The 14,622-nt window shown below is 46.0% G+C and overlaps 1 protein-coding gene across 1 annotated transcript in view; it reads left to right on the forward strand.

The window, feature by feature from the left end:
• LOC144108690 (uncharacterized) overlaps window positions 1–11,678 on the forward strand; it is a 344,153-nt gene extending 332,475 nt beyond the window's left edge. Inside the window, exon 7 of the mRNA XM_077641861.1 lies at window positions 11,375–11,678. Within this exon, the coding sequence (XP_077497987.1) occupies window positions 11,375–11,678 (304 nt within the window). The remainder of the gene's footprint in view (window positions 1–11,374) is intronic.
• Window positions 11,679–14,622: the final 2,944 nt, after the last annotated feature.

The following is a 14,622-nucleotide window of genomic DNA, read 5'->3' on the forward strand; positions in this document are numbered from 1 at the left end:
GAAACCAATTTGGCATGGATTCAATACAGCATTTTCTGAAATGAATGACATGACACGGCTGAGAAGGACCCTTTCCGCCAATTTCACAAGGTTCGATGTTAACGAAATAGGGCGTATATTGTCTAAAGTTAAGCCCTCCCCTTGCTTTTTAAGCAATGGAACTATTTCAGCAAGACGCCACTCATGCGGTATCCAAGGACCTTTAATAGAATGGTTAATTAGAGCCAACAGGTCTGCAGGAGATTCATTGAACAATATTTTGATCATAGATGAAGTGACCCTATCGGGGCCAGGAGCCGCTGGGGATAAGCGCAGAACAATTTGCGACAGCTCAGGCATAGAGACCTCAGTGAAATCACTTGAGGTGCATGTGAATATAGTAGGAGGAGGTAAAGCAGATGTAAAGCGAAGCTCTAGGCCACACGCAATATCCTCTAAGGCCTTTGCGATGTCAGCAGGGGACTGAACAAAGGATTCAATGTTGGCAGCCGGAGGAATCACCTTGTTGCGCCTCAGGAAATTAAATAAAGCTCGTTTATTTCCTGATTGGGAAAGGAAATCATAATGATTTGTATTATACTCCTCCTTTGCACGGGCGACAGTGCGCTTAAATGTTGCTGCAACATACTTATAATCCAGCCAATTTTTTGGGCATTGATTGATGAGAAGTTTCTTCCAAGCTGCTTTTCGTCGTCTATAATCACGCGTGCACTCAGCATTCCACCAATTGTTCGCGATTGCACCCTTTGTGATCTTAAGCAAAAATTCAGACTTTTGCCTTGCATGGTCCAGTACCGAACATAGATGTGCAGCCTTGCTTTCGGCACTTCTCGGAGCGCGAGTGTCTGAAGTGATTTGGAGGGCTGATTGTAGCGCGTCTTTAAAGCAATGATAATTTATTAACGTGCGCTGATGTCGCTCAGGAAGAGTTAATTTACACGCAAACTTGAAACTAATCGGTAGATGATCACTATTTGTTGCACAGTCAACAGGCGCCCAAGACATAACAGAGACTCCTGGGGAGGAAAAAGTTAAATCCAAGGCAGAGCGGCATTGACTGCGGACAAACGTAGGCAATCCGGAATTGTTTCAGATCAAGTTATTGCCAGAAGCCCAATCAAATAGTCTAGAACCAAAGCTGTCTGTTTTAAACCCCCAAGTCACATGGTGCGAATTGAAGTCGCCAAGTAAAAGAACCTGAGATCGGCTACTAGACATGAGTGAGTCAAGGGGCCGAGTGTCCCGCACACCAGAAGGGAAATATGCATTAGCTACCGTAAAGGGCTGTTGACCTGGGACACTAAGGTCAACCGCAAGGATTTCACAGTCATTGTCCGCATATTGAAAAGAAATGCATGTCCTGTGGCAAAACTTTGTAGATATGAGCACTAACAACCCTCCCCCTCGTGATGACCGGTCAAGCCGGAACGGATGGTAATCCTTGAGATGATAAGTGAAATTTGAAGTTAGCCATGTTTCCTGTAAAGCAACTAAATCCGGTAGAAGCTGAGTGCATAGGCAATTTAAATCTGTTGAAGCTGAGAATATAGATCGACAATTCCACTGGAGTACACTTAAGAACCCTATCTTGGCGGAAGTGCCGCAGCCGCGACTGCCTTTTCTAGAATACTGGTCTTAGCCTTTTGACTTGCGTTACTTTTCTTTGTCTTTGACTGGGGGCAAGATGGACCTGCAATATTCAGAGGAGACCCACTTCGTTTCTGGGCGCGGAGATCAGACTCCATATCCATACAATCCATAGAGGATGCGTCCATAACGCTATGCGAAGAGGCCTGAGAGGTCTTTTGTTGCTCACATTGTTTTTGACCCTGTGGAGCGGAATCGATAATTACAGAAGGAGGGGTAGCTTCCGAAGCCAAAGAAGACAAGAGCGGAGCGGTGGACGCCTGCAGAAGATTGGTCATCTGAGCAGCTATGACCTGCGAAATGCACGTGAACACGGTTTCCATAATGCGATCCATTGCATTTGCCACAGCTTTCTCAACTGCCGCTGTAATAGCCTGGGACCAACTAGAATCCATTATGGGTGGACATTTGGCGGCCACACTAGAGTAGGCTGAGGTTCTCTCCTTGACTGCGGCAAAAGCCTCTCTCCGCGTGCATCTGCGCTTGTCTATAAGCTCGAGCACCTGAACTTCTTGTGCTCGTGCAGGACAGTCAGGCGAATCAGCAGAGTGAGCACCGCTACACAAACAACATTTCTCTTGCTGTTCAGGACATTCCTCTCTGCAATGACGTTCCCCACAGGCACAGCAGCGTAAGGCCGATTTGCAGGCTTTGCCGCTGTGGCCAAATCACCAGCAGTTTTGACACTGAAGGGGCCGAGAGTTAAAGGCATCTACTCGAAAAACCAATGGCCACACCTTAATCTCTGACGGGCAAAATATTCCTGCAAATGTGGCAATTACGGACTCCGTAGGAATTTTTTCTCCGTCAACCATCCTGCTGCATCGATGGACAGCAATCACTCCCGCAGGCGAGAGGTTCTCAAGCGTTTCCGCAGGGCTCAATCGAGAGTCGACCCCTCGGACCAAGCCCTTGGAACATGCTAGATGAGGCGGAATGAATGCGCTCACCGGGTGGTTGGCGAATGACGTACACTTCAGCAGGTCTTCAATACAGGCTTTATCCGGCGACCTGCACAAAATGCCACCCCTGCCGAACTGCCGCACGTCGGTAATGTGCATGAAATCCTGCGATGTTGACCTAAGGGCCGCCTGCACGGCCTCCGGGTTGTTCAGTCGGATAGCGCTTCCATCGGAAGGCACTAATGCGACTGGAATGCTTGAAACACCGCTGCGGAGAAAGAGATCGATTGGGAGCTGGTCTTTAGGAAGAGATGCCGACCAAGGGGAAAACCCCTGGCCAGGAGAAGAAGTAGACATTAAACTTTCGTCCCGCACCCAATCACCCAAGAACAGGAGCGAACAGGCACAGACAAAAAGGAGAAATTTAGCAAGCTAGAGCAACACCGCCAGGTACTTAGCCACTGCCCCGCAGCCTGGGTAGCTGAGCCACGTCAACAGAACAGCGACCAGAACCAGCAGCGATTGTAGCTTGCAGGCTTTCTCACGTGTCACGCGCTCGTGGTCTCAGTCGTCGTCGTCGTCTTTCCGGAACATAAACCATCTTGCCCAACAGAAACTTCTCTTTAAATAATGTGGGCTACCAAGGAAAAGAAAGTAAAAGAGTTGAGAATTTACATGGATGCGCAATGGTGCAATGTTTGTGTCCGAAAAAAGGAAAAAAACGATGATGAAAATCAAATCAAATGATCTTGCGCTTTTGAAATTAACACTAATCTCTTCAGAACTGTCCTTGCCGAACAGGAAAAGGTAATATGCAAATATGCATCTGTCGCGAACTTTATTCGGGCAGGTGATATTAACGTAGACACGTGAAGTGCAACTAAAGACTATGGGGGAGAATCTAAAAGCATATTAGCTTCATCCCCAATTGAAAGTGCCAGTGATGACGTCCTGCGAGAGGAGTACTTGAACGACAGTTTGATAAAATCGTGTGTAGACTATATTTAAAGTAGGTGCTCTGGTCTCTTTCCGGAGTCTGGAATAATGACGAAAACTTAGCAGATAACTACTAACTATCATTAATGCTAATTGGTCCTTGCAACAAAGCCACAGAGAATATGCCCTATATGGAAATCGTTGAAAACAAAAGGCACATCAGATGGCACAAGTAACTGAGTCGGACGCATTTAGGGCATCTGATCACTTGAAACTATGTGAGCAGATGGCTAAAAAATTCTATGATATATAAAAAGTCTAGGAAGAAGAAGGCAGAACACCGAGCAAATAAAAATGGACACTTAAATGACGTTTCAGCTCCCACGCGGGAGCCTTGTTCACGAACAGGTACAGATGTGAAAGACTGGCTATTTAGGTTTGAAAATGTGCCCCAGGCAGCGGGCACATGCACTAGGAAGTGACTCGTCAGTGCGATTAAGAGTGTGTTCGGTTGTCTTAATTATTAAGGATTCTAGATATAAATGGCTTTGGAGATTCTTTTCTGTTTTTACAATGCGCGCGTTGCTCCAATCTATATCCTACTGCCTGCTTTCAGAATGTTCGGCGAGTGCATTTCAAGAAGCTTTCTTGTTTGCAATGTCATACTGGCGTTGTTTCAACCTTTTAGCAAATTTGCCACTTCACGCACATACACTTGGTCACAGTCTCTGCACGGTATACTCTATACTACGCCCGGAAATTTTTCTTTTGGCAGGCAGTCTTTTACGGTGACGAGGGCTTGCCGCAACTTTTTCTCCCGCACGTGTGACACCTCAACGTCGTAGGATCGCAAGATGCGCGCCAAGGTTTCGCTGATCCCGGGCACATATAGCACAGGTGCACGCTTTTTGGCGGCTGGGCCAATGTCAGATCGTGGATGTCGCAATAGTTTGCGTTCAACAGCGTTGACGAAATACACGGGTAGCCACATTCGGAGAGGTCCTTGCGAACTCTTTGACGGTCGGCTTTCACGTCCTCTGGCTCTATGCAGGTGCGGTCTGCTCGACGAAAAAGCGAGGCAACCCCTGATCTTATGTGAGAGGCTAGGGAAAGGTAGTTAAATTGAAGATAGCGGCCAGTATGAGTGCTCTTCCTGTTCCTTCTCAAGGGGGAGATGGGCGAAGGGTGTTTGTGGGAGGGCAATAGACAGAGCCCTAGAGGCTATAGCCAAGGCATCACAAATAAGAATGACAGATTTGGCCAAAGTGAGATTAGTAATGATAATGCATTAAACCTTATGTCGGCTGTGAGAGGCCAGTAGAGGTCAGAGCGCACCAATTGCTTGAAAGCAATATGAAGGTTAACGGTATGAACCTCAAGACCGTCTTCTTCAGTTAAAGCCGAATATCAGTTTTGTAGCGCTATCCTAAATTCCTGTACTTTCCCTCTTACGGCTAACCCGATAATGGACTTCCTCTTCACTAGCTTCTTCCGTTCCCTTTTCAAGTCTAAGCTAATTCGAGACCTTACTATTCTGTGGTCGCTACAGCGCACATTTCTGAGGACGGCCACATCCTGAACGATGCCAGGTTGAGTATGAAGTCTAGTATGAAGTCTATTTCATTTTTAGTCTCATCATTGGGGCTCTTCCAGATCCACTTCCTGTTTTCTCGTTTGCGGAAGAAGGTATTCATGATCCGTAAATTATTTCTATCTGCGAACTCGACTAATATCTCCCCCCGCTATTTCTAGTGCCTATCCCATAGTCACCCACCGCGTGGTCGTCAGCCTGCTTCTTTCCCACCTTCGCATTGAAGTCGCCAATCAGTACAGTATACTGTGATTTTACTTTATTCATTGCCAATTCTACGTCCTCTTAGAAACTTTCAACGGTCTGGTCATCATGGCTGGATGTAGGCGCGTAAGCCTGCACCACTTTCAGCTTGTACCTCCTATTCAGCCTAATTAAAATAGCTGCTACCCTCTCGCTAATACTATAGAATTCCTCTACGTTGCCAGCTATATCCTGATTAATGAGGAATCACACACCTAGTTTTCGTCTATCCTCTAATCCGCGATAGCACAGTATGTGTCCGTCCTTTATTACTGTATACGCTTCACCTGTCCTCCTAACTTCGCTAAGCCCTTTCACATCCCATGTAATTCTCGCTAGTTCCTCAATAGCTTCAATAGGTAAAGTTCTAGCGTTAAACGTTGCCAGGTTCAGATTCTGATGGCGGCCTGTCTACTCAGTGCAGGTAGTGACAGCTGATCAGGATCATGAAAGAAAAACATCACTTCACTTTATTCCCTTAAAGACCCTCGTGTGAGGGTATTACATAAGAGGTGGGACACATATAGATTAACAACAGAAAAAGTACACAAAACTTGAACGAGTTATACAAAGAAAAATGATTATCGTGATGCAAGCAAACGCGTAATTTGGTTAAGAAACATAGTTTGGCATGTGATGGCAGCAAGTTCATGGGGAAGGCCGTTCCAGTCGCTAGCAGTCCGGGGAAAGAATGATGAAGAAAAAGTTGTTGTGCGTGCTCGTGGCCGAGATACATGCTGCCGATGTCCGGTGCGAAGAGAAAAGCGCGGTGGGGGAGGGCAGATATAGGGTTCCTGTGATAGCTCGGATTAAAATAATTTATGAAATAGGGATAAACTAGCAATGTGGCGATGAAGTGCAAGAGTAGGTAGATTGGACTGCGATTTCAGAGCTGATATGCTGATATCAAAAGAGTATGAGGAATGAATGAATCTAGTTGCCCTATTTTGAACTGATTCAAGTGAGTTAGTAAGGTATACTTGTTTCGGAGACCAGATGGGCGATGCGTATTCTAATTATGATAGAACTCGTGATTTGTATGTGAGTAGCTTACCATGCTGGAGGGCAGAGTGGAGATGACGCTTTAAGAAGCCAAGCGTTTTGTTAGCAGATCAAATAATGTTCGCGATATGGCTATTCCACGTGAGGTCATGACTAAGATGAACACCGAGATATTTATATGATTGAACAGGGTCGATAGGAACGTTAGAGATAGAGTAGGGGAACAGGAGAGGATTACTGCGACGGTTGAAAGATATATACTTGCATTTGTTTATATGAAGTGTCGTTAGCCAGTCGTTGCACCAGTTTTGTACCAGATTTAGGTTATCTTGTAGGGATTGCTGGTTAACGGAGTCAGTAACTGTTTTGTAAATAACGCAATCGTCGGCAAACATCCGAATATGGCAATCTAATTTCTGAGGTAGGTCGTTAATATGAATTAGAAACAAAAGAGGCCCTAGGACGGATCCTTGGGGCACCTCTGAGGAAACTGGTAATAAGTTAGGCATTTGATTATTAATGACGACTGATTGGGAACGGTGAGTCAAAAATTCTTTTATCCATGCTAGTATGTCAGGATGCAAGCTTGGGCAGGAAAGTTTCAGAAATAGGCGGTTGTGGGGTACCTTGTCAAAAGCCTTAGCAAAGTCGAGGAAGATTGCGTCGGTTTGGAGGTTAGCGTCAAGGTTGGCATGCAGGTCATGAACGAAGATAGCTAATTGCGTTTCACAGGAGTATCCTTTACGAAATCCGTGTTGTGATGAATGGAAGAACGTATTTGAGTCCAGAAACTGCATTGTTAAAGAGTAAATGACGTGTTCCATGAGCTTGCAGGGTATGCTGGTTAGTGATATGGGGCGGTAGTTAAGTGGCGAATCTTTTTTACCCGACTTGTGGACTGGAACGACCTTCCCCACTTTCCAGTCGTGGGGTATGATACCCGTTGAAATAGACTGCGCGAACAGTAAGCATAAGAACTTGGCAGATGCATGGCGAGTGTTCTTTAGGACTTTTGTGTTAATTCCATCAATGCCGGTGGATGAAGAAAATTTTAATTTATCTATTAGAAGGGACATGCCGGTTTCTGCGAACGTAACGGTTGGCATTGCAGTTGTGGGGTCATTGGTTGTCATGAGGGGTGGTGGTTCTCGTTCATTAGTGAATACAGATGCGAAGGCAGAATTAAATATGTTAGCGCACTCAAAGTCCGAAATAACACGTCCAGAATAGTCAGTCAGGGTAACAACGCGCGAAGATTGGGGATTTAGAAGCTGCCAGAATTTAGTCGGGTTATTTGTAAGTATATTTGGCAAGTCGATATGATAAAAGGAACGTTTAACGTTTTTTAGTGCGACCAAATACGCCTTTTCAGCACCGTAATATTTTTCCCATGCGCAGTCTGCTCTGCTCAGTTTGGCACTTCTGAAGAGGCGGTTCTTTTTATTTTCTAATCTTCCAAGAGTCTTGGTGAACCAAGGTTTCTGGTGGTTAGCGCGGAAGCTGCATTTGGGGATATATTTGTTAGTCAATTCATTCATTTTGTGCTTAAACATTGACCAGTTTGTGTGGATGTCTTGTTCGTCAAATGATTCCTGATAAGATGGAAAAAAGGCCTCCAATTCCGCGTTGAAGGCCTCATAGTTTCCTTTGTTGTAAAGAGAAATTGTTTTTTGGGAAGTTTCTTTTGTCATTGGAGAGAAGTTAAAGCATGCATGAATAACTTTATGATCGCTGATTTCATGGAGGTAAGTGATAGCGTTGAGGCTGTCGGGGTAGCTAGATAGTATGAGGTCAAGGATGTTAGCAGTATCTCCGGCGATGCGTGTAGGCTGTGTTATTAGTTGCGCTAGGTTAAAGTTTAGGCAGACATCCATAAATGCACGGGATTCATCCTGTCTAAAAACAGGTTGATGAGGAGTAGACCAATTTATGCCAGGATAGTTGAAATCTCCAAAAAGGAGGATGTGTGCCTTAGGGTGTCTAGTTTTAAGTTCGTTTAAAATGTTCTGCAGTTTACGGGGGAATTCGGGACTATTATGAGGGGGTCTGTAACAAACTCCAATTAATATAGATACTCGTGTGGCTCGGCAAAGGAGCCATAGTATTTCGAGGTCTGATGTGATGTTGATGTGGGAACACTGTAACTGATTGCTTGTAGCAATAAAAACGCCCCCCCCCCCCCCCCCGAGAGCTAGTGCGATCAGCACGAAAAAGATTAAAGTTTGGTAAGTTGCAAAGAACTTCAGCGTCGCTTATACTGTCAGTCAGCCATGTCTCTGTCAAAACGAGCAGATTGCTGCCCCTTGAAGACATGAGACTGGACAGAAGATCGGTCTTTGAAAGCAGGCTGCGTATATTGGTATAGATAACCGACAGGCAAATATTCTCTCGAGGGGTGGTATAGCAAATATTAGATTTGTGACGGTAGCGAGATAAGCGCTATGCTATTTCGGTAACCGTTTCTGTGGCAGCATCAAAGGTGTAGCGTTTTTTCCCGAGAAAAAGTGTCTTGTACCGCAGGGAGAACGGTCCGGTTTCTGCTTTTGCAAACGCGAGAAGGTGTTTGCGTGCTTTTCAAACAGGAAGGGAAAAGTCTTCTCCGATGCTAAAATCGGTGCCCTTCAACTTGGGTCCCTCTGAGAGGATAGTTTCTTTTGTTTTAGAGGACAAAAATTTTACTATAATCGGCCGTCGACGGCCTTCCTCATAGAGGCCCAAACGATGTGCACGCTCAATTTGACTTGTGTCCAAGGTTATCTGTAATTTGTCCTGACAATGGTGGATTATTAATTCTTCCGATTCAACGAGCGTTTCGCGCGAATTAGAATCCGAAAGGCCATAGAATATCAAATTGTTACGGCGTTACCTATTTTCGGTGTCATCTAACCGAGCTTCAAGGTTAGTAACAAGAGCAGCAGTGTTTGCGGAGACAGATTGGGCAGATTGTAGATCGGTTTTGAGAGTAGATAAACCCTGGAAAACACTTTCTAGGTCAGCTACGCGCTTACTCAAATCAGAAATTGTTATGTCAATAGAACGCATCTGACGCTTAAGGTCCTGTACATCGGTTATTATTTGGTCTTGACCAGCTGACAATGTCTCCAGCTTAGCAAGAATACGGTCCAATTTATCAGGACCAGGATTCGTCTCAATATCGCCCGACAAGAGCAGGAGGGATTTTATGACACCAAAACATTCATCAGCGACAAAAATGCAACACTGCAGGCTCGGCAGCTGTAGCAGACAGTAGTTACTAGTTTTTTTTGCAAAAAGGCAATATGGTTTACTGACCTGCATAGCGAAAATCAGTGGATGAGGAGGCTGTGTCATGGCACAGCTACCGAGCCCACAAAGCGCCGGCGGGAAGCGGTGCTTCTTATGCGCTGGCAGGAACGATGTTGTCGCTGCCGCTTGTGCTTTCCATCCGGTGTCGAGGATCCAGTGAGGGGGCGCGGCTTTTATCGACGCTTCCGAGGCGCCCAAAGCAAAGGTTCGGTTGTTCCCATTGTAGAATGGCATTTCCAGCTCTGGTAGGACGACCCACGAAAAGTTTAAGAGCGCTGGCAAGACGTATGCGAAGGTAGGCACGAGCACCTGCATAGCGAAAATCAGTGGATGAGGAGGCTGTGTCATGGCACAGCTACCGAGCCCACACCGCTACCGAGCCCACACCACCAGGATAAAAATGGGGTGGCGCCCACATGGCATGTTCTCTCAGATCATGAGTGGCGGTTTACCAATTTCCCTCAAGAGAAAAGTGTACAACAGCTGATCCGGATCATGAGAGGGAGATAACTAGAAGGATAAGAATGGGGTGGAGTGCATATGGCAAATTATCGCAGATCATGAGTGGCAGTTTACCAATTTCCCTCAAGAGAAAAGTGTAAAACGGCCGTATCTTACAGGCACTCACCTACGGGGCAGAAACATGGAGGCTAACGAAAAGAGTTCAGCTTAAGTTAAGGACAACGGAGCGAGCCATGGAAAGAAAATGATAGGTGTAGCGTTAAGAGACCTGAAGCTGGCAGGGTGGGTGAGGGAACAAACGCGGGTTAAGGATATCCTAGTCGAAATCAAGAGGATGAGATTGGCGTGGGCAGGGCATGTAATGCGAACGCAAGATAACCGTTGGTCCTTAAGGGCAACGGAGTGGATTACAAGAGAAAGTAAGCGTAGCAGGGGCCGGCAGAAGGTAGGTGGGCGGATGAGATTAAGAAGTTCGCAGGCAAAGGGTGGATGCAGCTGGCAAAAGATAGGGTTAATTGGAGAGACATGGGATAGGCCTTTGCCCTGCAATGGGTGTAGTAAGGTTGATGATGATGATGATGAATATGGAGGACACCTCTACAGCTTCTATAATAGCGTATGTAGAGATTCGGATTGCATTCTCCGCAGGCTACATAGGGCTTTTTATTTTACTCCAAATTTCAACGCACCGAGGTGGATCAGTGGTTTCGCTGATCGGCTGCTGATCATAAGTTCCCGGGTTCCATGCTGGCCGTAGCAGTAGCATTTTGGTGGAGACGAAATAGATAACCACCCTCGCGCTATGTGGTTTTAGGGCGTGTTGAAGAATCCAAGGTGGTATAAACAATTCCGGAAATCTTCACTACTGCATCCCCCCAAACCCGTGTCATGTCTAAACGCTAAACTGCCAACTCAAAACCTAAGTTTAAGGTTGACGCAACACGAGATTACTCAGATGTCGTTTAGGTATCGCTTGTCCGGCCGTGTACTTATTTAGGCTGATTATCACTATAAAGACTACTCTTTGTTTTTAATTCGCTTTTAGAGTGTTGTGGATGGCACCGTACCCATTTCGTCATTGTAAGCACGGCAAATTGTCAATATTTCTTAGATACACCAACTGATCAGGCTACAGAAAGATTCTAACCGAACTGTACTCTTGTCCGTTTTGCAGAAATGCGTCATTCACACGTACGCTTTAGGTTTGTAGTCCGCTTTCTCTCTTCTGTCAAACGTTTTGTTGCGAATACTTTTTTTTGTACCTAAATTTATTGAACAAAAACGCCCTCATTTTTTCTCCCCCTAGGCCAAAAGTGGAGATTACCCAGTTCCCGATTCTCGCCCGTAACATACCGAAGCCAAAGGGCTACGACACGCAGGCTAAATTGTTTGTAGAGATTAAGGTTCCACAACCCTCGGGCCCCGATCAGAAGTTCACGTGCTACATCAAGTACTACAAGAGCCATATAACGGTCGACGCCGGAGCAGGGATCGACGTGATTGCCCATAAGTTTCACGAACCGAAGCGGTACCACGTTACCGGCGCCACTCTCCACAACATGACGGTGGTAAGTGTCTGGCGACTGACGTTTGCGATCGGGTCGATCTGAAACTTTGCTGGCGGCATTCGGACAGATAGCGTGCCACATTTATGCGAGTAAAACGCTTAGAGCTTTCATTGTGCTTTATTCGTAAGGCGTTCTACTGTCAAGTTCCACTAAAACACTTTCCCTCGCCTATCATTTCGAGAGATTTTCAAGAAGCAGTAGGATCTCACAGGGCAGTTTTTATTTAATATTTATTTATTCCTGTTTTAGGTTATCAATAGGATGGGAAGCAAAAACGCATAATTCATACCACATAAAAGGAATTAAACTTTAACAAATAATAAAAGACAAGAATAAGGTGTTTTAAGACCAAAGGAGCAAGAATGTATGTACAAACTGTGAGAAAAATTAAGAACGCACGTCGCTACAGTTTTGCGTCGCGGCGATCGGCTTCTGCAAGGTCTTAGACGCCACGATCGGAATAATGCCCAGCAGGGCGCTGTGGGGACATTTAGAAATATATAAATAAATAAAGCAATGAGTTGGTAAAAAAAAATTAGTTTTAAGTTACGCATTGACTTTCAAAACATGATCACATCGTGGATCATGACATTGGGCGACTGGAAGAAATTATATCTGAAGTGTTGAATTCTGGTAAAGTGCATTAAAGTGTTAAATAAACATGTTTCAAGCGACATGACAGGTTTGCTGTTTCGATGATTGCTTTTGAAGTTTCGACGCGTGAAGTGCGACTTGTCTAAGGAGATACAACACGGCCCTCTAACGATTCGATGTTGCTGAAGAAGTAGCCATTGTGAGATTCCTAAACGGATGCGGCGTATAGCGTTGTGAGTGTGACTGTGCACTTATCAGGTACTACTTTATTTTAAAATCCTGGATGTACTCTAGCCAGAATTTCTAGGAATGGTATGCTCTGCCCCTGACAAGCTGATACCCGAACGAGCCTGGGTGGGACTGGTTTAGAGCTCGCATCACAGAGGCCAACTTTCACAGAACTTAAAGAGGAGTTAATGAGCCCTTCTTAGCGCTTGTCCGAGATACCTTACTTGGACTTGCTGCACCCAAGGAAAGCATACCCTTCTGTCAAGCTTTGAGGATAGCCACTGGCTTGGTGAATCTTTAGCCTGCGTCATCTACCTGGCGGTGCACCTTCGTATAAGTGACGGACAAATAGCTTTCAACCGAAACATGGGAACAAAGCTGAACACTGGGCTTGGGAATATTTACTATCTTTTCTATTTCTTCTGTTGATGAATGAAAAATAATGAGGCAGCAAATAATTTATTGCTCAAAGATAACTGATTATGGAGGAAAAGAAAAAACAATCACGTGCCAGCCGTGGGATCTGAACCCATGACCTCCGAGTTTTGTGTGCGGTGCTCCATTGATTTAGGTACGGCGGTCGCTTTGCAGTCTTGTACTTTCGGAGGTATTTATGTTGCGTGAAACGTAACGATGAGGGAATGCACAATAGTGGCTCTATTTCACGATGGGAGAAATGTTACGCCCTGAAATAATGCGAGTGTGAAATGGAACGTTATCGAAGAGTGCATCGGGAGAGAATAAACTGTGAAATCCCTCTTATGGTACCTATGACACCAGGAGCACCAAAACCGAGGCCCTCGATTGCAATTGAGGAGGCAAAGGAACTTAGGAGAGCAGAAAGTTGGGCTGGTTGGTTGGTATGCATACTGAAGAAGTTGGCGCGGAACAACGAGGACAAGCAAGACAAACAAAGACGAGTTGTAAGTAGCGCTCGTCTTTGTTTGTCTCGCTTGTCCTCGTTCTGCTCCACCTTCTTCAGGAGGCAAAGGAAGGCAAAATAGGGGCTTGTTATGACTACATGACTGAAGCGATCAGCCACTGAACCCAGAAAAGCGTAGGAATGGTTTTCTATCTTTTTAACTTGTTATATTAGTCAGTGGGAAATTATTAGTGCATTTTTTCACGCTTGAATTATAATAAATTCGAAAGCACACAGAAAAATGGCTGTGGTTTAGCGCTAGTTAAACCTGGAGTGACGCGATAGCTACAGCTGGCCGAGTGGAACTCGCTCAGTCGAATTGCAATGTTAGTCTTTCGCCGCTGGGGTTCACTGGGCGTTCTTTTTACAACTTCGTCCCTGGGCGTGGATTCACTCTCCCTCTTCCCCCCCCCCCCCCCCCTCTGTTTCGTCGGAGCCACGTGCCACCAGCAGCTGCCATGGTGACCACAGCACCGCCGCGCTGAGGGCTCGAAATGCTACTGTAATGTAGGCGCGCGGCGCGCACACCAGCTGCGTGCTCTGAGGTCACTCCGCGCATGCGCACAACTGACGAGGCGGGCTGTGTCTGCTGCGCCGTCGGCGCAACGGCGAGGCATGCGGCGCGCACACTATCTGCTTGTTATGAGGTCACTCCGCGCATGCGCACAGCTGGCGGAGCGGTGGTGTCATGGCTCATGCGTAATGGCTGGCGTAGTGTAGTTATCGCTACAAAAACACCCGCATGCCAATGGTCAGGTTTCAAGCCATGCAAACACCACTGAAAGCAAAAAACGCCTAAGCCGCCATAGCTCAGTTGGAAGAGCAAAGTAATTCGCAGGTCGCGGGTTCGGATCCAACCGGTAACATATAGTTCGCTTTCTTATGCTCCCTCATCGATCATCGTTCAGGCATGCAGTAATCACACTGATAATGTTCCACACTAATAATTTGAAAAAAAAATTGGCGGTGGTTTAGCTGGCTGTGGTTACATCTGGAGTGACGCGATAGCTACAGCTAGCCGAGTGGAACTTGCTCACGTGACTAAACACTTGATCAGCCACGGCGCCACACCGCCGGCAGCTGCTCTGCACCACGTGACCAACCACGTGAGAGCGTAGCGGCACAGCCACTGGGTGGCAGCGCACCCAGCGCAGCCAGAGGGTGCGCTGCCACACAATAATCCACACAAAAATTTGTTTCGCATCAGAACGACCTATTCACACTGCATAAATCGAAACCAAA

This window comes from Amblyomma americanum, chromosome 10, assembly GCF_052857255.1.
Source record: "Amblyomma americanum isolate KBUSLIRL-KWMA chromosome 10, ASM5285725v1, whole genome shotgun sequence".
Lineage (NCBI taxonomy): Eukaryota > Metazoa > Arthropoda > Arachnida > Ixodida > Ixodidae > Amblyomma > Amblyomma americanum.